The following is a 21,848-nucleotide window of genomic DNA, read 5'->3' as shown; positions in this document are numbered from 1 at the left end:
TGCTGCAAGCCTGCGTGGTGAAACACTTCAGAAATTAGTTGAACGGAATAACGTGGAGTGAATTAATTAAACGGTAGCGGGTCCGGTCAGCTTTCGCCTTGACTCGTGACCCGCCGTGACATATCCCGGCATGGTTTGGCTGCCCCGGGTCAGTTTGGTCCTCTGCTAAGGCGTGCTAAGCATGTACCCAACCCGAATAAAGGTACTAATGCGTGGAGAAAAATGAAAACCGATAAATGATGTGGATCATACTTACAGACAAAAGAAAAGTAAAAAGTTAATCTTATTTAGAGACGGCTTAAAAAGGAAAGAGTGAATTTTGTAAGATAAATATTTTGTACTAAATTCGGGTTGTTGGGCTGGGGTTAGGCCTTAGTCAATCCAACTAGGGGCCTCTTTCAAGCCAGCATAAAGTCAGGTGTGGTTAAACTTGATCGATTGGGTTGAATTGGTTGGTGAGCATTATTATTAGCCAAATACACTTAGGTAGTGTTTGGATACCCAGAATTGATTTCATTTTTATGATTTCAATTGTAGAAATCAAAATGTCTGAATTCAATTCCAAATCCAATTCCAAAAATTCGTTTGGAGATCACATGGAATTCGATTCCGGATTTCAATTTCTCATTGGCGTTTGGGAACTCATGGAATTGGAATTGGAATTGGAATTGGAATTGGGTGGGTCACGTATGGGTTGAAGTCACCAAATTTTTTTTTTTGAGTTTTTTATTAGGAAAAAATAAATCTTGTGACGGAAAATATTTGCGATTAAAAAAAATCATAAATAAATAAAATTGCGATGAAACTTGCATCACAAAAAAACGTAATCAAGTCGTGCTCGTGATGGAATTGAAATGACTAGTATATGGTAGGAATTTGAGAGTGCCAAATTTTAACTAAGATGGAATTGATAGGGAATTGAGTCCAATTCCAATTCCAAATTCTAGGGGCTCCCAAACGCTGAAATTGTCTCAATTCCGGAATTCAAATCCAATTCTAGGTTCCCAAACACACCATCAATTCAATTGAATTCAAAAACTCTTTATAAAACAAAGATTACTATTAAATAAATACACTTATTTATACCTTCCAAACTTCTATTGTATAGTTGTTTCTTCATACAACCATGACTAAGGAGGTACACAAATCTATTAGTTACATACTTATTAGTAGTTGAAAGTATTTAAAGTAAGGGATGTAGTCGCGCGGGATAAACAGGCGTGGCAAAAACCGTATAGTACTTAATAATTGAAAGTATTTAAAAGTAAGGGATGCAAATACGCGGGATAAACAGACGTGACAGAAATTTCATAATATTTAGTAATTGAATTTATTTAAAACAAAGGACGTAGACACGCAAGATAAACAGGCGCGGCATAAATTACATAATACTTAGTCTTTTTTTTTTTTTTTTGACAGTTGGATAATTAAGAAAGGTACCTATTACAACAGACGAACCCTTCTTGCAATGTTGTGTGCAAGACGGTTCAAAGATCTAGGAAAAAAACGAAAGCTTATACAATGAAAAAACGGGCATAAGTCTAAAATATCCAAGATAACAGCATTACAGCAGTGACTTCTTGAAACGACCCCAAAGATCTGCAAGATGACTTGTAGACAATCCGAAGAAAAACGAGCCGGATGAAGAAAGCCCGATTCCTTCGCCCAAATAAGGGTTTGCCTAATGCCCAATTGCCTCGCTTGCTCGCCGATTCTCGCTAGTGTAGAGTAGTGAAACCTATTTCCAACGAAACTTTCAGAAGAAAAACTATCTAAAGAAGAGACACACCATCCAATTCCAGTTAATGTGTCATCTTTCCCAAGCGTCGACATGGGCGAATCTTGTTTCACAATTGACGATTCCCCAAAAAATTTGTTCCACTCTCCCTTTTTTATTCTTGTAATAATACGCTCATTTTCATCATCTAGATAACGTAATGACCGAGTCGTATCCAGTACAGAATTGAGAGCATCGAGAGAAGTGCCCAGCTCTGATTCGTACATTTTAATAATCCCAATAATACTGACCTGCTCTCCATTGAAGATAATTTTATTTCTTGTTATCCAAATTGCATGTACTAAGCAAATGAAGGAAAAAATCAAGAAATCATGGTCCTTTTGCCCAGAAAAGTAGTGAAGCCAATTGACAATCCACTGCTTAACCGTCACACACCTATCATTATAGGTGTTTATTCCAAGTGATGATGCTTTCCATAATCTAGAAGATATAGGACAATCTCTGAACAAATGGTCAGTGGTTTCAATGCTTCCTTCATCTTCGCAGAACCGACAATGAAACTGACCTGCAATGTTCCTCTTTTGTATTTCCGCTCCCACGGGTAATGTGTCGGTCATAATTTTCCAAATCAATATCTTCCATTTCGAAGGACCCTTCAAGTGCCATAAACTCTTTTTTATAAACATTCTTCCCCCGTCAAAAAGTCTTGTTTTATCCTTTTCAGTTCCCTTCTCTTCAATAATGAGCCTATGATTTGCAATACTGTACCCCTGTTTAACATAGTATTCTCCATTTCTTGAGTGAGTCCAGTAACAATAATCTGAAGCGCCTATTTTTGGGAATGGAATGGCTAGAATATGGTTGCGCGTCTCACGATCAAAGAAAGCTCGAACTGTTCCACATTCCAAAAGTTCGTGAGCATAAGATGTCTTACTTCAAGGTCCAGTAGAGAGGGTGAAACATTAAGCATGGTAACATCTCTTGGCCTTGGTACATTGCCATTAACCCATTTTGAAGTCCACACATTTATATTAGATTGAAATCCAACCTTCCAAGCAAGATTAGGTAACATGAGTCTCCAGCCCCAGAGAAGACCAATGCCCCCCCATGAGCAGCCGTTGACAGCCGGAGTGAGAATGTTTCTATGAAGGAGGTGGCGAAACCCATACTTAGAGCCTACAACTCGACTAATAAGTGAACTTTGTTGCGAAATGATTTTCCAAACATTCTTAGCCAAGAGTGCTTGGTTAAGGCTTGTAGTGTTTCTAATGCCAAGGCCCCCTTCTTTGAAAGTATTTAAAGTAAGGTATGTAGGCGCACGGAGTAAACAGCAATTCATGGACTATATAACCAGTTGTATATGTTGTACGGTGTAGAATATGAGCTTTGTGTCAAAGTATCCGAGTTTTATATTAAAGAATATGAGCTTTATTAGAAAATATTGGGTTCATTCATTTACACATTAAAAACATGAAATTTAAATTAGCTCAGAAAAAATACACGTAAGCTCGGATTCTTATACTTGGTTGTACCATGCTTATGGTACAACTGGATGTATAATCCTATTTATGGAGTAAACAGGCGCACCGGAAATTAGAAAATACTTAATAATTGAAAGTACTTAAAATAAGGGATATAGACACGCAAAATAAACAGAAGACATTTTGCGAAATAAATTACTCAATAGTATTTTCCCATATACAATGTCAGATTTGGGAGGCTAGCAGGGCGCTCGGCCCCTAATGGCCAAGTAAAAAAATCAAACCCTAAACTTAACATTTAATAAGACAACTAGCATAGATCCCGCGCAAATGCGCGGTTTTTTAGACATAAATATTAGAGAATTTAACAATTACACTACTGGTTTAACTTCATTTGAAATTTAGCTATAAAATTTACTATTAGTAATGTTTTATATTTAGAGGTAGAAACCAATTACAATAGGTGGGTAACATTATAACTTGAAAAATAATTATATTAAGAGGTGGAATAGAGAAGGTTCAACACTTTTGTTAGGGTGCAAACCCATGTCCCACATCGGTAGAATAAAGATAGAAGAACATCATCTTTATAAGTGCCCAGAAAATATAATAGTACGAGGCCTTTTGGGAAGGAGCCCAAAAGTAAATCCGTGAGGGCTTGGCCCAAAGCGGACAATATCGTACTATTATGGGTTGTGGACACAGATGCAGCAGAGGCTCAACACGTGATATTCACGCTTCCGCACAACAACTTTTTCTCATAATAAAATTGTCGGTTTTACTGAAACCATTCTGTTCACTTTATTTCAAAATAAACTAGTTTTAAACCCGTGCAAAATTGCACGAGTATGTATTTGGGCCGGTATTAATGTTTTTGGATGTATTATTATTATTATTATTATTATTATTATTATTATTATTATTTTTTTTTTTTTTTTTTATTATTATTATGTTTTTGGATATATCGTACTATTATGTATTTATTATTATTATTATTATTATTATTTTGCATTTCTATTTTACTTATCTAATTGGTCTAAATCAGCGATCTACATAATTAATGTTTAAACTTGTTACAAATACTTGTTCGCGTGCAATGGTTTAAGAGTAAATAACAAAAGATATTTTTTTAAAAAAAATATATCGTACTATCTAGTTTTTAAAAATTATGCATGTAATTTATTCGCATTATATGTAATTCAATTCCGTACCTAAATGTAATTCCTTCTCGTAATTATGTAATTTTATTATTATTATTATTTTTTTAAAAATTATGTAATTCATTTATTTGTAATTAGTTTCATTTATTCCGATTTGTAATTCATTCCACTTATATGCCATTAATTTCATTTATTCGGAATGTATAAAATTATTTCATAGTATTTCTTCTAAGACGGAATTTGTCGCATGTTTGTATAGCCGAAATTCTGAAGAAATAAATACATTGCACACTAACGGGTCCCACCATAACATGTATTTCCAAAAAAAAAAAAAAAACTGAATTAATGACGTGGCACGACCTAGATTGAGTATTATTTTCTGAATTAATAAAGATAAGATATCGTAGTTATATCATTATATCCACTAAAAATATAATATAAGCGTGAAGTAATGATATTAGTAATACAATTAGATAAGATATGCTGTAATAATTATACTTATGTACTCCGTATTTGTTAAATAACAAAATTAACCAAAATTTAAATGTCCGCGTAGTATGGGGAAGGAATAGATATATTAATTGGAAGTAGAAGAAAAAAATATATAATTCGTAATTTTTTTCATTTTAGAAATAAAACTATTCATGAATACTACATAAGTATGTATCAAAAGACAGAATAATATAATTATTTAGAATGAAAATGTTTGTTAAATAACTATACGTAGACATCATGTTAAGTTTTCATGTTAAGTTTTTAAAATAATAACAGTAAAATATTTTATCATATCATACGTATAATTAGTGCAATTTCATTTCTGACAACATCAAAATATCTTATTAATAGTCTATACAAATTGAAAAATATATTGTATCTTTTTAAAACGGAATAGAGTATTTATTATTTGAAAAATATAGTCTATTTATAGATATAATATGGTAAAGTCTAATTATAAAATAAATCATTTAAATAGGAAAATTTTAATAACCTCTTATTCTTTTTAGTACAAGGGGATTAAGAGTTCTTCTTACCAAACCCCTAAACCTAGTTACCTAACATTTAAATAAGACAATTAAGATTAAGATCCCTTCTAGAGCTCTGGACCTGTGGAGTTGTAGTCATGTAGTGGACATCCACCAACTCTTTCCTCTAACACCACCAACAATTTTTGGTAACCATGTGACGCAACTTTATTTGCGTACGTTCAAATATTTCCTCTAAGCTCTTCTACCCTTTAATTCTGGTAGCATTCTTTTCAATTTTATTTGATTTTTCCTTCATAAAAATGGAGGCAAAGCTCTTGAATTCTTCAATTCAATCCCATTTTTGCACATTTACATCAAATTCAAGGAAACCCATTAATTTTTTTCCTCATAAAACTTCTAAAGTTTGCATCTTTGGTGTTAAAAGTTGTAATTATACATCAATTAATGGGGTTCAGTCCCTCAAAATTTCTTCTTCAAGTATAGCTGCTAGGTACCAATATTTATCATTGCATTCTTCTTCTTAATGTACTTCTCTCCGTCTCGTTTATTTGTTTACTTTTTTTTTTATTCGGGCATTTTAATCAATGGTAAATAAATGATTTGGTGGTCGGTGGAGGGAGTATTGTTATTTGATTGGATTGATGTAATTGTGGGTTGTTTTTTTGTTCTTTTAATTGTTGGTTGATTTTTGCAATATAGAAATTGTACATCCGATCCCCTTACCCCGGAATTTGTGGGAGCTATTGAGACACTGGAGTAATGTTATTGTTGTCGTAGACATTGCGTTATTGATCATTCTATTGAGGGCTGACTTTTGTTTTATTATTGTAGAATTGTTTCGGTTGATTGATTTTTAGAGGTAGTAATTTGCAGAAAAGATAGCCTGTGCTTCTTAATCGATAGTGAAACAAAAGTGTCGAACGACTGAGATAGCTAACTGAATGAGCTCTCCATTTTGCTGAACAATTAGTCTCACTATAGACGGATATATCCGTCTAAGGTGAAAGACGGGTCAAATATAGTGGTGACATTTTTGGGCCCATTATGCAAATTGTTGTTAGTTAAAAAGCTTTAAGTGGGTGGATATTTGGCCCGTTTATAACTATAGACGGATATCTCCTGTGTATAATGAGAATTTGTGTTTGCCGAATTCGTTCCTTCTGCTTGAAATTGGATGGGTTCGGGAGTACACTTCCATTCTTAAAATGCGCTGGTATAGAGCCAAATTTATGAAATGAAGTAGAACATATTTAAGGGTGACCATTGTATTAGTCTGTCAGTCCTGTCGCACACACGCATATGGCTGGCTGTACAACGATAAGGGGCATCATGCTCTCAAGATATATTCTGTTTAATTTGTAAACCAGGCACTCTGGGCTTATTGTAGTGCCTATCATCAAACACCTAACCATTCGTCTTGGATTCTGCATCTGATCCGCATTTTAGAAAGCTGGGAGCTTTATGAGTAATATTGTGAAAGACAGTCTAGACATAGTTGATTTTCATAGGGTAGTCATTACTCCTTTAGGAATAGAATAAGGATGCAACAAGAAGAACAACATTACCCTAGTGTTTCAAGGGTTCCCGCAAATTGTTAGGCAGGGGGTTGGATATACGCATCCTTACTTTGTGTTAGCAAGAGAGAGAGTTTGAGTTTGACTCTGTATGACCTAAGATGAAGTTCGCGTCGATATTTGCATTTAATTTTTGCGAGCTTGAGGCTAAATGGCTAATAAATTCATGGATTCTATATTAAATTTAGTCAGGACTGAACCTCCACTTTGGTTGTTTGGGTCAAAATACCTGCCTTTTTTTTCTTTATTACATAAAGGTGAATTAGGTTGCTCCCATTCTTGGTATTTAATCTAGCCTTCTTATCTTAACATATAAAGTTATAAACACCATCTCTTGGACAGTTGGACTTGCTTAAGTTCACCATTCCAAATTGAGATACATGTTACTAGTTTCGTCTCACTGATATTACTGGTTAGATACTTGTAATGTGAATACTAGTCACTTCATGACGTTTTACGAGTTTCATCTCACTGATTTTGGAATCGGATATTGTGTTGTAAATGCAGCCGATACCGCCTCAAAATTGAAGTTTTTTTTTTTCTGGTAGATCTTGTCCAAACAAAGTAAATGTGTTACAACTTCAATTTCTATGGTAACTTGATCGTGATGTGGTGTTGCACCGTTATTAAATACAGTGTAACTCAATCGCTATGCTGTCTCGCGACTGTTATTTAGCACGGAGTACCATATTATCCATCGACTATATCGAAAAGGAAAGTAATTAAAGTTGTAACCCATCTACATTGCTTGGAGTGTTGGACAAAATCGACCAGAAAACACTCCTGAGTAATTTACTCCGCAAAATAGTCCCCTTCTCTGCCGTTTCCAGTTTATCTTGCGTGTCTACATACACCCCTTTAATTACTTTCATATTACAACCTAACTTATCACGTTCATCTCCGCTCCCTTTTTGTCAATTAGTGTAACGTCTAGTGAACCTCCTGTGTATATATATGCATATATGTGGGTATGCCTCTTCACTAATCTATTAAAAGTCTCACTTTCTTGTTAAGTTGGGTATTGTCTGAGTGTGTCAATGGAGGCAATGCTAGTGAATTTCCCCATTTCCTCCCATTCGGTGACTCCCTCCATGGAGTTACGGAGTCACAGGTTCTCCTTCCCAAGCCAAACATTAAAAAACGTCTGTTTTGGTTTAGGCGGAGAAGGATCATTGCTGAAAGGCGTTCAGCCTCTTAAAGTTTTATCAAATGAAGCTGTTGGGTATAAATCTAATCACTTATCTGATACCCCCTCTTGTTTAATTTGGTAGTTAGTGCAGCGCTTCATTTGCGTTAATTAGTCATATTCCTTGTATTTCCAACATGCGATGCTTTAGCAATTCACCAATTTTCCCCAAATTTATGACCGTTCATGCGTATAGCAATTCATCAAAATTTGGTAGTTGCTGTGATTCATTTACGTTATTTGATTGCATTTTTCAGGTTTGAATTTTTACCTTTGTACCCTTTTCCTCTGAAAATCATTGGATTTTCTCATCCTAAGCTATTTAGCTCCGCAAAAATTCAGATGTTCCTGACAATTTGAAAATGTCTGTAATGATTGTTCTCAATTTTGCGTTTTCATCTATTTTGTTTAAGGGAACATACATGCCGTAAAATTTTAGAGATTCATCTACTTTTACTTGACATGCAGGAGTCAAAGTTATATCACAATTTACTACGTTGATGTCTGCCTTCATTTTGTAATCTTAAAAAGGTATTATTTCAAGTGTCATCTGAATTTAACTTCTATGTTCTTATTTTTTCTTCTGTATGCAGTCATCCAGCAAAAACAAGAACCGATGAGAGCAGAAGTTTGACGCTGGATGGTATTCGAAACTCTCTAATACGACAAGAAGACAGTATCATATTCGGCCTTCTTGAGAGATCACAGTTCTGCTACAATGCAGACACATATAACCCTGATGCATTTCCCTTGGATGGCTTTCATGGTTCCTTAATTGAGTACATCCTCAAAGAAACTGAACATCTTCATGCTCAGGTATTGTAAATTTTGTTATCTTTTTTTTATTTTTTGTAAGAAAAATGAGATGGATGTGCTTGGCGTTTGATTTTTTTTTTCATCCTTACAAAATAGGTGGGACGATATAATAGTCCGGATGAACATCCTTTCTATCCTGATGAGTTACCTGAACCATTGTTGCCACCTCTACAGTATCCCCAGGTAATGGCACAAAATTGATTTTCAGATTCACTGTTTTTTGGGTGTCTCTCACCTAGTCAGTCTTTGGTCTGTTGCATGTCGATAACTCAAGAATTTTTTGTCTATCGATCACTCCCTTCTTCCCCACCAAACCCCTAATCTGGCAGTGCTGGACATTGAATAAATATTACAATTATATACAAAAATTGTGAATTTAAATATTTTAAGCACAAATATTTCACTTTCCCGTGTCCAAGGACCCGGGATGCTATAATGTAGATCGTCCAATGCCTGTTGGTTACCGAGATTTGTTAAGCCATCACTAAGCTCTAAGCGTTTGTTGTTGAATTTTAAGGCTCCATTACTTTTCTTGGCTACTGAGATGCCACCTTCCTTCCTCATGAAATTTCTATCTGATTTTTTTAAGTTGCCTGAAGTTTGATCATTGATGCTTGTTGATGTTGAATGTTTTGACGCTTCAGTTGTGTTTAATTCTCAGACGGTAACCAGATACGTTGAAGTAATTTCTGAGATGGGTAATTTGAAAAGAAAAACAAAGAAAAATAAAATAAAACCTGTTTCCGGGTAATCCATAATGAATATTGCATAGCGAGTTACATCTGATGACTACTACTTCACAAAAAAAAAAAAAAATAGAAGTGCAGCTATATTAGCGAGTCATTTTGCTTTATTCCATCATAAATTTGCGCCAAAGATCCGAATTCCAGGAAGTCCAGTAACCATTTAAGTCCCTTAGCCCAATTTCATAACACACTCGAAATATAATCTGCATGGCGAAGGCACGAAGCTAAGATTATAACAGAAAAGTAGATTATATATGTTGAATACCACATGCTCAAGAGTCAAAAGTGAAAGAGTAAATGGTTTAGAGAAAAGGCTTAGTAAGGCGAAGTACTAGATCAGTAGTAGATCTTCGTCAATGTTTTCCTGATATGAAAAAAAAAGGACACTGTCAAGTTTGTTTTTTGAAAATTTGATATCACAATTTACAAAATGGAAAAGCAAAAGGAAGAAAATGCAACAATCAAAATCTTTGAAATAGACGCATATTCTTATGGACGGAGATATTAATGGAGTTTTTAATGGTTCTACACTACTTCTACTGACCTTGTCGTTTACTCTTTTTTTTTGGCTTAATGTCGATGTTCTTTGTAGGTTCTCCATCCAGCTGCTTATTCGATAAACATCAACAAACAAATATGGGACTTATACTTCAATGATATTCTGCCAAGACTTGTGAAGCATGGAGATGATGGTAATTGTGGATCTGCTGCTGTCTGTGACACACTCTGCTTACAGGTACTTGTGTGTGTCTGACGCGAAAAACAGTTCGTTTTTAATAGAGTCAGATCCATTGGTTCTATAATTTCCTTGCTATATCGTTAGCTTTATTTATCTTTCTTCTGAATTGGTACCTACTATTTCGGACATAGACACTCAGTTACAGACAGTTCTTGCTTGTAGCATTTGTTGCTCGTGCCACCATTAATTATCTTTGTGCATGTTTTGTTTTAGTTGCTAGTTAATAATTTTCCTTTGCCCTTGTTGGCCTTGTGCCTTTGGTATTTCTCATAACTATATTACGCTTTGAGAGTTGGCTCCCCGCTTGTTCACGGTAGGATGGTAGTCTCAAAAGTCGGATTTACTGTTCTATATTAAATGCTTATTCCACCGTTAATTATTTTTGTGCGTGTCTTGCTTCCGTTGCTAGTTAACATCTCTTTCGCCCTTGTCAGCCTTGTGCCTTTGGTATCCCTCATAACTATATTACGCTTTGAGAGTTGGCTCCCCGCTTGTTGACAGTAGGATGGTAGTAAGCTGAGTTTCAAGTAGGACTCAAAAAGTCGGATTTACTATTCTACTAGATGTGTTGGGAGAAACCACATTCTCTAAAGAAAAATCAAGACGATTTCATTTTCCGAGTACATTGTGCTTTATTAGTTGTTAATATGCTCACTCTACCTTGTAGACACTCTCTAAAAGAATACATTATGGGAAGTATGTCGCAGAGGCAAAGTTCCGAGCTTCACCTGACATTTATACAGCTGCTATTGCAACTCAAGTAAGTACTTCTGTAGTTGAAATTTTAATCTCGATATATCCTCCCCAAGTCCGTCTTCACTGTCTAGCTAGTCTAGCTGACGTCTGCTGATCTGCAGTATGCTTAAAAATTTTACCAAAAAGAGATGATCTAGTAACTCACAAGATTATTTTTAAACCTCGATTTTGCAGGACGAGGTCAAACTGATGGAACTGCTGACATATGAGGCAGTTGAAAATGCTGTAAAGAGACGAGTTGAAACGAAAGCAAAAACATTTGGACTGCAGGTGCCCGTCAACCCAGATGCAATTGCCGAGTCTGAACCGGTTTACAAAATAACACCAAGCTTAGTTGCTGATCTCTATGGCGACTGGATTATGCCCTTGACCAAGAAGGTCCAAGTCGCGTACTTGCTGAGAAGGTTGGATTGAAGTTGGTGCTACTCTGCTAGTGCTTACTTGTATTGAATTCTCAATGTGTGCTTGTTTTATTTGTTTATGACTTTGAACATCATCCTTGGTTTGATTTGAAGAAATGAAGTTGTTTAGCTTCTCTATTTGGCTTAATACTTTTTTCTCATGTTTTCTGGACAAACTAGCATATTTACGACTAATCACTTTCGAAGGCAAAAGCTTTTTGATTTGACCAAATGCAAGTATGCAACTCAAGTACTCAACAAGAGATTAACTTCAGTTAAGAGTCAACACCAACCTACCAAAATTGATACTCATAGAGTCATAGCCTCATAGCCATAGGTATCACGTATCAGTGATGGAGCTCTCATCTCTTAAACAAGAGAGGGACACAAATCATGATTCTTATGAATAATAAAAAAACCAAATCTAGGAGCGTCTATCCATTAGTGTCTTCAGTAACTCGAAGGAGATTGCTTATATGTCGGCATGGCGCACTCTCGAGTCTTAATCAACCAAAAAAAATGAAAAAATAAAATAAATAAATAAATTGGCGATCATCTTATATGTTGGCATGGCACACTCTCGAGTCTTGATTAACATGAGAATTGTGCAACACCTGAAAAAATTCCAAATGCCTTCTTGTTTTCAATCTATGCTTTGACGATTGAAGAGATTAAGGATAGAGTCCGGAACTACACCATAGAATTTCAAAAACCCCTAGGGTATCACGCAGAAATCCGAAGAACTTCCAAGATATAGAATATCTCTATTGTTCCGTATCTGATAATACGGGGTAGCACCCTGAACACTTATTCTTGCATACACACATTCTTATTTGTGATGGGCGATATCCGTCACAAACTTGTAACGGGTCAAATAAAACCAACATGGGAAGATAAGGACAAGCCTTTTGTGATTACCTAAGCACTCTTACTTTTGTTTTATCTAGCCATGTGAGTGATACTTGACCCGCCACAAGAGAGACTACAAACAAATTACAACTTCATTTCCGCAATATCTCCCATCTAAAAGCTTCACATTCAAATTTTGGCGTCTTTTGATTCTCGCACCCTGGTGCGTGCGCCATTACATACAACGCATGTTTTTTTTTTTTTTCGACAATTGTAAACCGATATATTAAAGAAAGAAAGAAACATAGAGTCAGTACATAACAAGCCAACATAAAGTTTAGCCAGTAGCAAGGCTAACAGACCAATGACGATGTAGACGAAGTAAAAGACGAATTCCAATTAAGGAATTCCGCACTGCTATTGGTACAACGCATGTTGAGGTAACATGTAAGCAGAATTTCACCACTTCTTCTCTTTCCACCCAAAGTAATCTTTGAGAACAGTGTTACGCTCAGAAACACTTCATCAGAGCAACTACCACTGCAACCGTCTCTAAACCACATCCTTTTGAAGTGAATAATAATCTAGCAGATTAAAGTTGAAACCAAAACTAGCGCTAAAACGTCTATTAAAGACCCGAGTTTCCTGGCATACTATCTAGTAACTCCCCTGAAAAACCAACATAAAAACATAACCATGACTGATATCCTTCGACACATCTACTATGTACTGAGGAATGAGGATGGTGGCCACGTGCGGGACTAGTTATTGGCAACCAGTGCCTCTTCAACAGGGCTGTTGTCAAGTTTTTTGATGACCAGCTTGTTTTGTGGAGGAAGGTCTTTACCCGAGGGTGCTATTTCCACATCGACAATTATAGAGTCCTCTTCCACGAAATCTCCCCTCAACACTCCCATAGCAACTTCGTTCTCAACCATCTGTTGTATCACCCGCTTCACTGGCCGGGCCCCATAGTTAGGGTCAAACCCTAATGTTGCAAGGAGTTCAACCGCTTCCCTTGTGTACTGGAGATCAATCTTCTTTTGCTTCAGCCTACCTTTCACCCGCTCCATCTGCAAGTAAGACGTCCACAATATGAATCAAAGTACATCTTCATTAATAACAACTAGGTTTACCCTAATTTAACTATACATAGACCTACAGGCCTAGCAAAAGGGTTTTCTGGAATTAGTTTAGATCTGTCATTATGAGTAGGATCATTGCGGATGCACCTCATTGGATAGGACGGGTCACCATCGTCTTCGGGTCAGTGGATACGTGTCTGGTCAAAGGGTCACTGACTCATTGGGGTAATTATATTTTTTTTTGTTTCAGGTTAGTCATTCAGACCCATATCGAGATATTATTTTGATAGGGTCTATGCAAGCCCAAGTCTACTCCTGGTTGTTCTTTTTTGGGTTCGGGTAGACTCAGCTAGATCTACTCTCACAAACCTAGCGCAAAGTTTGGAAACTCTTATATCCCAATTCCCAGCCCATATGGATAATTAGATTAGTCTACCAGAAATGGTCCCATAAGGAATGAGCAATGACAAAATAAACAGTTTGATAGATGATAAACACTACAGTACTACATAATGGTACTGGTTTTGTTTTTTTACCTGTAACTCGACAATTCTGCTGATTTCCCTGGAATCCAGAGGCTGGAAGACGATGTATTCGTCAACACGATTCATGAACTCTGGTCGGAATGTCTGCCTAGCCAACTCTATAACCTGCCTCTTCATCATATCATAAACTGCATCCTTAGAATCCTGTGTATCCCTTAATGTTTCCAAGATATAGTGGGAACCAATATTAGAGGTCATAATCACCACACAATTGGTAAAACTAACGGTTCTTCCTTGAGCATCAGTTATGCGACCATCATCCAATAGTTGTAACAAGATGTTAAACACATCATGATGAGCTTTCTCAATCTCATCAAATAAGACGACTGAGTAAGGTCTTCGCCTAACCACCTCAGTGAGCTGTCCACCTTCCTCATATCCAACATAGCCAGGTGGCGCACCAACTAGTCTGGAAACTGCATGCTTCTCCATGTACTCGCTCATGTCTATTCGGACAAGAGCATTTTCAGTATTAAACAGGTAACTAGCCAAAGCTTTCCCAAGCTCGGTCTTTCCCACGCCAGTTGGGCCCATAAACATGAAGCTTGCAATGGGCCGATTCGGATCCGACAGTCCGGCTCGTGAACGGCGAATGGCATCAGCCACAGACTTGACAGCCATGTCCTGTCCAATAACCCTTTTGTGAAGCACATCTTCTAAAAAGACCAGTTTCTCTCTCTCTGACTGCTGTAGGTTTGATAAGGGTATTCCAGTCCACTTGCTCACAATTTCGGCAATGTCTACATCAGTTACTTCTTCTCGAAGTAACGATTTACCAGACTCGCGATATTCAGAAAGGTTCTTTTCAGCTTCTTCCAACTGGCGTTGAAGGGTCGTCAAGGTTCCATATTTTAGCTCGGCAGCACGACTGAGGTTATACTCACGTTCGGCAGCTTCCATTTCAAGATTGACTCTGTCAACCTGAAAAGTAATAGCACCAATAGTAAAGATACATCACACGATTCTACACCCCAACAACAAGAAGTCTCTCTTGTAAGGTAGTTTTACCTAAAATATTCTAATACAATACGGAATAATTACTTACTACCAACAACTCCTTTTTTTCCATTTAACCCCATTTGCTATTTTTGTGAGCAATATAGTATACAGTATACACTCTAAACTTAAACTACCATATCCAGAACAAACAATATTAAAAACTTGAAGGCAAAAGTAGATACCTCTTCTTTGATGGATCGAATCCGATTCATGAGAACCTTCTCCCTTTCCCATTGGTCATTCAGCTCTTTCTGTTTCTTCTTGAACGAATCTAGATCACTTTCCAACTTGTGGAGCCGCTCTTTAGATGCTTTGTCAGTGTCGTTTTTCAGAGATAGTTTCTCCATCTCTAACTTTAACACTGCTCTATCAACCTCATCTAGCTCTGTAGGCTTAGAAGTGATCTCCATCTTCAACTTTGCAGCAGCTTCATCAACAAGATCAATGGCTGCCACGTACCAGAAATAAATTGAGATAAAGCTAAACATAACCAAAAAAGTTTTAATAAGACGATTTAAGCCAATATCCCTTTTTTTTTCCTGAAACCACTCCTTTTAGCGGCTTATTACCCCATTGATTGCACTCTCTTTAAAGTTTAAACCTTGGATCATATTTCTCACTACTTATATATGCAAAACCCTCTTACATGAGACTAAAAAAGTTATGCATTAGAACATTGTTGGAGATCAGCATAGGCACAGAATAAAATGAACCTTTATCGGGTAAGAACCTCTCGGTTATGTAACGATCTGAAAGCACAGCAGCTGAGACAAGAGCACCGTCAGATATCTTAACACCATGATGCAGTTCGTAGCGCTCACGTAACCCACGGAGAATTGAAACTGTGTCCTCCACAGAAGGCTGGCCACAAAACACTTGCTGAAACCTACGTTCAAGAGCAGGATCCTTTTCTATGTATTTCCTGTACTCATTTAAAGTAGTTGCTCCTATACAACGGAGCTCTCCCCTGCCAAGCATTGGCTTCAACAAGTTACCAGCATCCATTGCACCGCCAGTAGCTCCTGCGGATAAGTTCTACATAATGAGGTGTATTTTACATAATAAGATATAGTATTAATTAAGGAACGCCAAGGGAGTGATGCCCATGTACAAAAGATATTATAGAGATGGCACCCATCTACAAAACGACACATTGGGTGACGGCCATAGACAAATAGACACCCTAAATGGGATCAGACTGAGAGATGGATAAATACACACTCAAACTATCATGCAAAATCTTATAAAAGAAAAAGACAAGGCAAGCTTCAATTTGGCTGAAGCATATGGCTCCAAATATACAACTACAAAAAATGAAACCAGAACGTTTGGGAAGTCCATGTTTGAAACCATGTCATTCTTAGTTATAGAAGTTGGAAAAAAATTGAAACCTGCATACAGCAATTTATTTTCAGCTATCAGGATTCCACATGGAACTTCCCATCTACTGCTAGAAAGAAAAGTATGACACATTGACACTCGACCAAAAACACGCAAGAGTATCTTGTGCACAAGGCATTCTAGGCAGGGGATTTGAATCTCCAAAATATATATTAATCTCACAGAAACCATTATAAATCCAATCTTCGTATTGATATGAAGAGGCAATATAATCAAAAATACGGTTGTTCTGTTCAATCTATGTACAGCAACACATTTAACATTTAAACCCTCTACCCGAATACCAAATACCCATCAACCCACTAACTTGCAATGGTAACTAGCCGTCTACCCCATTTAATTTTGTATAAAGCCACTCACTGTCTCGAGAATTTAGACATGGTGAAATTCAGTGTATTTCGCGGCTCCTCCAAACAGGATCAAAACAGAAATGCAAATCGGTAGAGGGAACTTATTAAAAAAAAAATGTGGACACATAACAAATGCAGATTTTATTTGAAAAGTATCAAACTTAAACGCCTTAAACATAATGCTACCAAGCTAGAAACAAACCTGCTCCCACAACAGTATGAATCTCATCTATAAACAGAATGATTTGCCCATTAGAAGCACTGACTTCTTTAAGTACAGCTTTAAGCCTTTCCTCAAAATCACCACGAAATTTAGCCCCAGCCAGTAGAGCGCCCATGTCCAAAGAAATTAACTGAACTCAAATTGACAAAAATAACCATTAACATCCCAAAAAGTATAGAGTAATCGAATTAACAAAACAGTACAATTAAGAACTTCAAGGGCAGGCCTAAGTAAAGCAGGCACTAATGTCACTTGTGGAAGTGTAGTAGAAACTAGAAACACACCTTTCGATTCATCAAGGGCTCAGGGACATCCCCACGAATAATACGTTGCGCTAACCTGAAAACCAAAAGTAACATCAATCACCAGTTGCTAGAAAGGGTACAGACAAATACATCGACATATATCCAACCATCAACAAAAATATAGTCACAACAAGAAAATTAAAGAACTAGCGTACTCGAAAATATAAGAGCAACTAGCTATTAATATCACACAGAGCCTCAGTTACAGACCATTAATTCATCTAACCGTGTCAGATTAGCAGACAATCATCCTGCTATAATAGACAAAGATCAGAACAGAAGGATAAATACTCAGATGGCATGGTTAGCAGGCCATGAAGTGTCAAAAAATTATAAAATATACTCTCAACACGATCTAAAATTTTTCATTTAATCAATCTGGATAGAAAGTAGCACAAAGGACTGGGAAACAGGTCACTGAAATGGAACTAGAATTAGTCTTCCGAAGAATCTCAGATAATTTACCAAGCAAAAGACTACATGATGCATAGTAGTCCATGTAACCAAGTCTCAGTGACCTTACCCTTCAGCAATAGCTGTTTTGCCGACTCCGGGCTCGCCAATAATAACAGGATTGTTCTTGGTTCTTCTTGACAAAATTTGAATGCAACGTCGTATTTCATCATCTCTCCCAATAACAGGATCAAGCTTACCACGTCTAGCTAACTCAGTTAGGTCGCTTCCATACTTCTCCAGAGCTTGATACTTTCCTTCCGGGTCTATAAGCAAGAAAGAGACAATTAAGACAGCCAGGTACTTCTCTTAACCCACTAACTTGCAATGGTAACTAGCCGTCTACCCCTATTAGAGCCTACGAAGCTCGCAGAAACAAGAAATTTAAGCAATAGCCAAGAGTCCAAGACATACCTAGAACATGTCATTCTAAGTCATCGAAAAGTTATGAAAAATTTGAAACCATTGGATCTAACAAATATAAAACATGCATACAGCAATCACATTTCAGCCATCAAGATTCCACAGGGAATTGCCTAGCACTTGAAAGAGGAGTATGACACTTGACCAATAACACGTAAGCCTGTTTTGTGAACAAGGCGTTCTAGAAAGGTGCCTAGAATACCCAAAATAAACACAAAATATGTTTAAAGAATGGGAATACAGTAAAATAGAAAAACTTACTCTGATCTGTTACTCTCTGGCTTCCACGAACAGTTTGAATGGCATCCTTGAGATCCTTCTCAGTAAGGTTGAATTTTTGGAACAGCTGTTCGCCAAACCTTGGATCTGAATGGGATGCCAACACCAAGTGCTCCACTGACAAAAAATCATCTCGCATTTCCTTTTTGTGCTTTCGAGCTCTTTCTATTAGAGAGCTGAAGTTTGAGCCAAGGACAGGTCCACTAGTGTCACTTACCTGCAATACCAAAAGTAACCTTGTTCTCTCAACCATAGGAGCAATAATTATAGTGATAGTACATAAAAACAAAGAAGCCAGATAGCATCACTCCTGGACATAAGAGAAAACCGGTGGACCACCATGCTCCTGGGTATAAAATCCTATCCGCTGAGTGTAAGCAACATAGCTCATACGTACTGTGCTTCCTTTTCACATGAAAACAGTGTCGTTTGATGCAATTTTTAACACAATTTTAGTTAGGTTCTCAATCAGCCTCTGCATCAAGGTCAGGCTGCAGACTTCTGACTCCTTACATTTCGCCATATATGAGATGTCCTTCAGGCCAGGGTAATATTGTGTTGTTACCGACCATAAAACAAACAATATCATTTTTTCTGGAGTAGTTGTATCATACCTTGGGCTGCTTTGAAATAAAATCATCTACAGCTTGCAAAACTGATGAATTGTCAAGTCCAGCCTGTGTTAAGATTCTTCGAGCTAAACCATCCTTCTGCTCCAAAAGGGCCTTCATCAGGTGTTCAGTTTCTACAATTTGCTGTTTGCTCTCCCGGGCAGCTTCTACAGCCCCGACAATACCCTCAAATGCCATTTCAGTATATTCTGTTTGATTTATCTGGCAGAAATAAACATTTGAAACAAATTACAAGAAGCACAAACAAACATTTTCATCAATCTTCGAACTAGGAAATTATTAAACAAAATGATAAGAGTGGTGAAAAATAGCTGAGGGGGTCATGAGGGAAATTATCGATATATTACTCCCAAATGAGGTTAACTGATACTAGTAAGATATTTCCTTCCTCTAGCCACCACCACCGCCACTACCTCCCACTTTATTTGTATGTTTCCTCTATTACCTCATAGGCTCGTATAATAGTTACCCACTTACCCCAAATCCAAACAAACCCCTAGCTATTAGGAGTATCCCCTACAAAATTGCAAAGTACTGGGGACCTCATTAAAGCGCCTAGCCCTCTCCTACAAACAATATAGCATCAAAAAACTGTGTACACACTTACGAAGTAATTCGCTTTCCGCAAACACTAGCCCAATTATAAGAACTCTCATGTCAAACAAATATGGACTCACCTGAAAGTATACCATCATTGATCTCCTGCTTTAAATTAGTTTTAGGAGTGCACTCAAGCATCAAAAGCATAAAGAATACTAAGATCTATTCAACAAAATGCAAGCACCACATAAATACATCCTTCCGTATTGTTTGGTCAATTGCTTGACTACACTAGCACAACCCTCAAGAAAACAAGTCTATACACTGAAATCTCACATGGTCGAATATTGCAAGTGTTTAACAACATTAAGCACCCAAAAATCTAGTATAACATACCTCATTTTGTAACACACAGCCATCATTGACTAAACTTATCTTAAAAGGAAGCTCAACCATTTCACATACAAAAGGTCGATGACTTAACGGAATTGTTTTCTTTCTAAAATGCTACCAATTTTCCTCATTTTCGACTAAGAGCTTCATCATCAAAACATAATAGATTATCAAACAATAGGCATACAACCCCCTCCCTAGTAGATTACCACCTAAGTTCAAGTTAAGACGAGCATAAATCCCTTTAAAAATGCAGTCCTACTAGTACTACATAAGATTGCATATGAGCGTAATGCCGATATAGAGCACTCAAATCCAAACATAATTCAACCCAACCTACAAAAACTGTCAACTTTACAGGTTCATACTACAGAATCAGGCTGCTATATTACTCAATATTCGGAAGGTATATATCAACATAAAAGAATATCATGATCATTTCACAACTAGCTCAATTCAACTTGTAATACTTCAGCCTTCGACTATACTTGCTTCCCTATATACTGAGCAAAATACTCGCTCCAGCTTACTCCCTCTGTCCCGGTCAATTGTTGTCTTTTCGTTTTGGCACAAAGACTAATGCAAGAGGAGGGAGGCCAATTATTAGATGCCAAGGGATCAAATTGAGATACATTCCTAAAATAGAAAGGACAACAATTCACTAAAACACCCTAAAATGAAAAAAGGACAACAAATGAACGGGACAGTATAATTTTCTTCCCATTTCTCCTCCCGTAATTTGAACAGAGGGCAGAAAACAAGTCGGGCAGAATACATAGTTAACCACTTCGTCTTCCTTCCTTCTAAAAAACCCTAGTTAGCGAACTCGTCCGCCCCTTAGAATTTTCGATCAATTGTTTACATTTGCTTAAAACACCGCTCAAAAAAACTCACTCCGTCTTAATCATTTATTTACCTTTTATTTTCGGGTCGAGTAACCAAATATAACAGATAAACAAATAATTGAGACGGAAAAGATAAACAAATAATCGAGACGAAAGGGATATAACGAACCGGGCCGGAACTAGAAGCGGCGGAGTGAGCGGAGAAAAACCGGCGGCTCATCAACGAGGACGCCGGCCATAGGCCCAGCCCAACACCATTGACGGAAGCGGACGCATTGGGCATATATAAAGGCCCATTAGGGGTCCGGCCTACTGCGGCGGAGGAGAAAGAGGGTGCGGTGGTGGAGGAAGATGAAGGTCTCACGGTGGTAGTGAAGGCGGCGTAGGCTGATCGTGTGAGTCGTCTGGTGGTTGCTGTGGCGGCACGTGCGATGGCCATTGGAGTGTGTTAATTAGTTTGTTTTTGTGTCAAATGAAGCACAATGCCAGTAGGATATATCGGGGAAAAGGATTTAAACCCGAGACGATATCTCCGTCTTAACCACTAGTCGAACGGCTTTTAGGGTGGAGTGTGTGGATTGATTTTTTTTTAGGGTGGAGTGTGTGGATTGATGAGAGTGAGGAGATTGTGTCTACCGTGTATGTGTGTATGTTTGTGTTTGAAGTTGAAGGAAGTAGAAGGAAGCTTGGAGAAGGGGAAATAAATATGAACCCCTGCCGCAACCGAAGGTTGTGGTACCTTCTAGTGTGAATTTTGTCATTTTACATCTTTTTAAGTTTTTGCACATGATTCACAAGCACAACGTGTCCTTTTTATCGTTTTTAAAAATTTTTGTTCCGGGTGTAATTCCGGAGCAGGTATTCGTTACCACCCTTGGCCTTGTAGAATAATGTCTTCGGTTGGATTCTTCTTGCGTTTCGTTTCTCTCGCCCCGCAACAATG

At 37.3% G+C, this 21,848-nt stretch overlaps 2 protein-coding genes across 2 annotated transcripts; one reads left to right on the top strand and one right to left on the bottom strand.

Annotated features, from left to right (window-relative positions):
• The first annotated feature begins 5,429 nt into the window (after nt 1-5,429).
• LOC141622414 (chorismate mutase 1, chloroplastic-like) lies at nt 5,430-11,719 on the top strand. The gene is made up of 6 exons (XM_074438447.1): nt 5,430-5,855; nt 8,719-8,941; nt 9,038-9,124; nt 10,280-10,423; nt 11,094-11,186; nt 11,357-11,719. Exons 1-6 carry the CDS (start codon nt 5,665-5,667, stop codon nt 11,594-11,596), a joined length of 978 nt encoding a protein of 325 aa, XP_074294548.1. The 5' UTR covers nt 5,430-5,664; the 3' UTR covers nt 11,597-11,719.
• A 1,008-nt stretch (nt 11,720-12,727) lies between these two features.
• LOC141622413 (chaperone protein ClpB4, mitochondrial-like) lies at nt 12,728-21,642 on the bottom strand. Its single transcript, XM_074438446.1, has 10 exons — nt 21,075-21,642; nt 19,110-19,328; nt 18,478-18,712; nt 17,864-18,059; nt 17,320-17,374; nt 17,015-17,165; nt 15,775-16,083; nt 15,244-15,509; nt 14,054-14,983; nt 12,728-13,505 (listed from the first exon to the last, which is right to left on the bottom strand). The coding sequence occupies exons 1-10, from the start codon at nt 21,342-21,344 to the stop codon at nt 13,194-13,196; spliced, it is 2,943 nt and encodes a 980-aa protein (XP_074294547.1). The 5' UTR covers nt 21,345-21,642; the 3' UTR covers nt 12,728-13,193.
• Between the last annotated feature and the right edge of the window lie 206 nt (nt 21,643-21,848).

The sequence above is a fragment of the Silene latifolia genome, chromosome X (genome assembly GCF_048544455.1).
Source record: "Silene latifolia isolate original U9 population chromosome X, ASM4854445v1, whole genome shotgun sequence".
NCBI lineage: Eukaryota > Viridiplantae > Streptophyta > Magnoliopsida > Caryophyllales > Caryophyllaceae > Silene > Silene latifolia.
This window is presented reverse-complemented; position numbering and strand designations above follow the sequence as displayed.

Bases quoted from the DNA above. Each gene is read 5' to 3' on its own strand.
- LOC141622414 (XM_074438447.1), top strand. From the start codon at position 5,665: ATGGAGGCAAAGCTCTTGAATTCTTCAATTCAATCCCATTTTTGCACA. The intron at 5,856-8,718 runs GTACCAATATTT...TTCTGTATGCAG, and splicing joins TCTTCAAGTATAGCTGCTAG to TCATCCAGCAAAAACAAGAA. The intron at 9,125-10,279 runs GTAATGGCACAA...TGTTCTTTGTAG, and splicing joins CACCTCTACAGTATCCCCAG to GTTCTCCATCCAGCTGCTTA.
- LOC141622413 (XM_074438446.1), bottom strand. From the start codon at position 21,344: ATGGCCATCGCACGTGCCGCCACAGCAACCACCAGACGACTCACACGA. The intron at 17,166-17,319 runs GTGTGTTTCTAG...ATTTGAGTTCAG, and splicing joins AGCCCTTGATGAATCGAAAG to TTAATTTCTTTGGACATGGG. The intron at 15,510-15,774 runs GTTCATTTTATT...GGTACGTGGCAG, and splicing joins GAGGTTCTTACCCGATAAAG to CCATTGATCTTGTTGATGAA.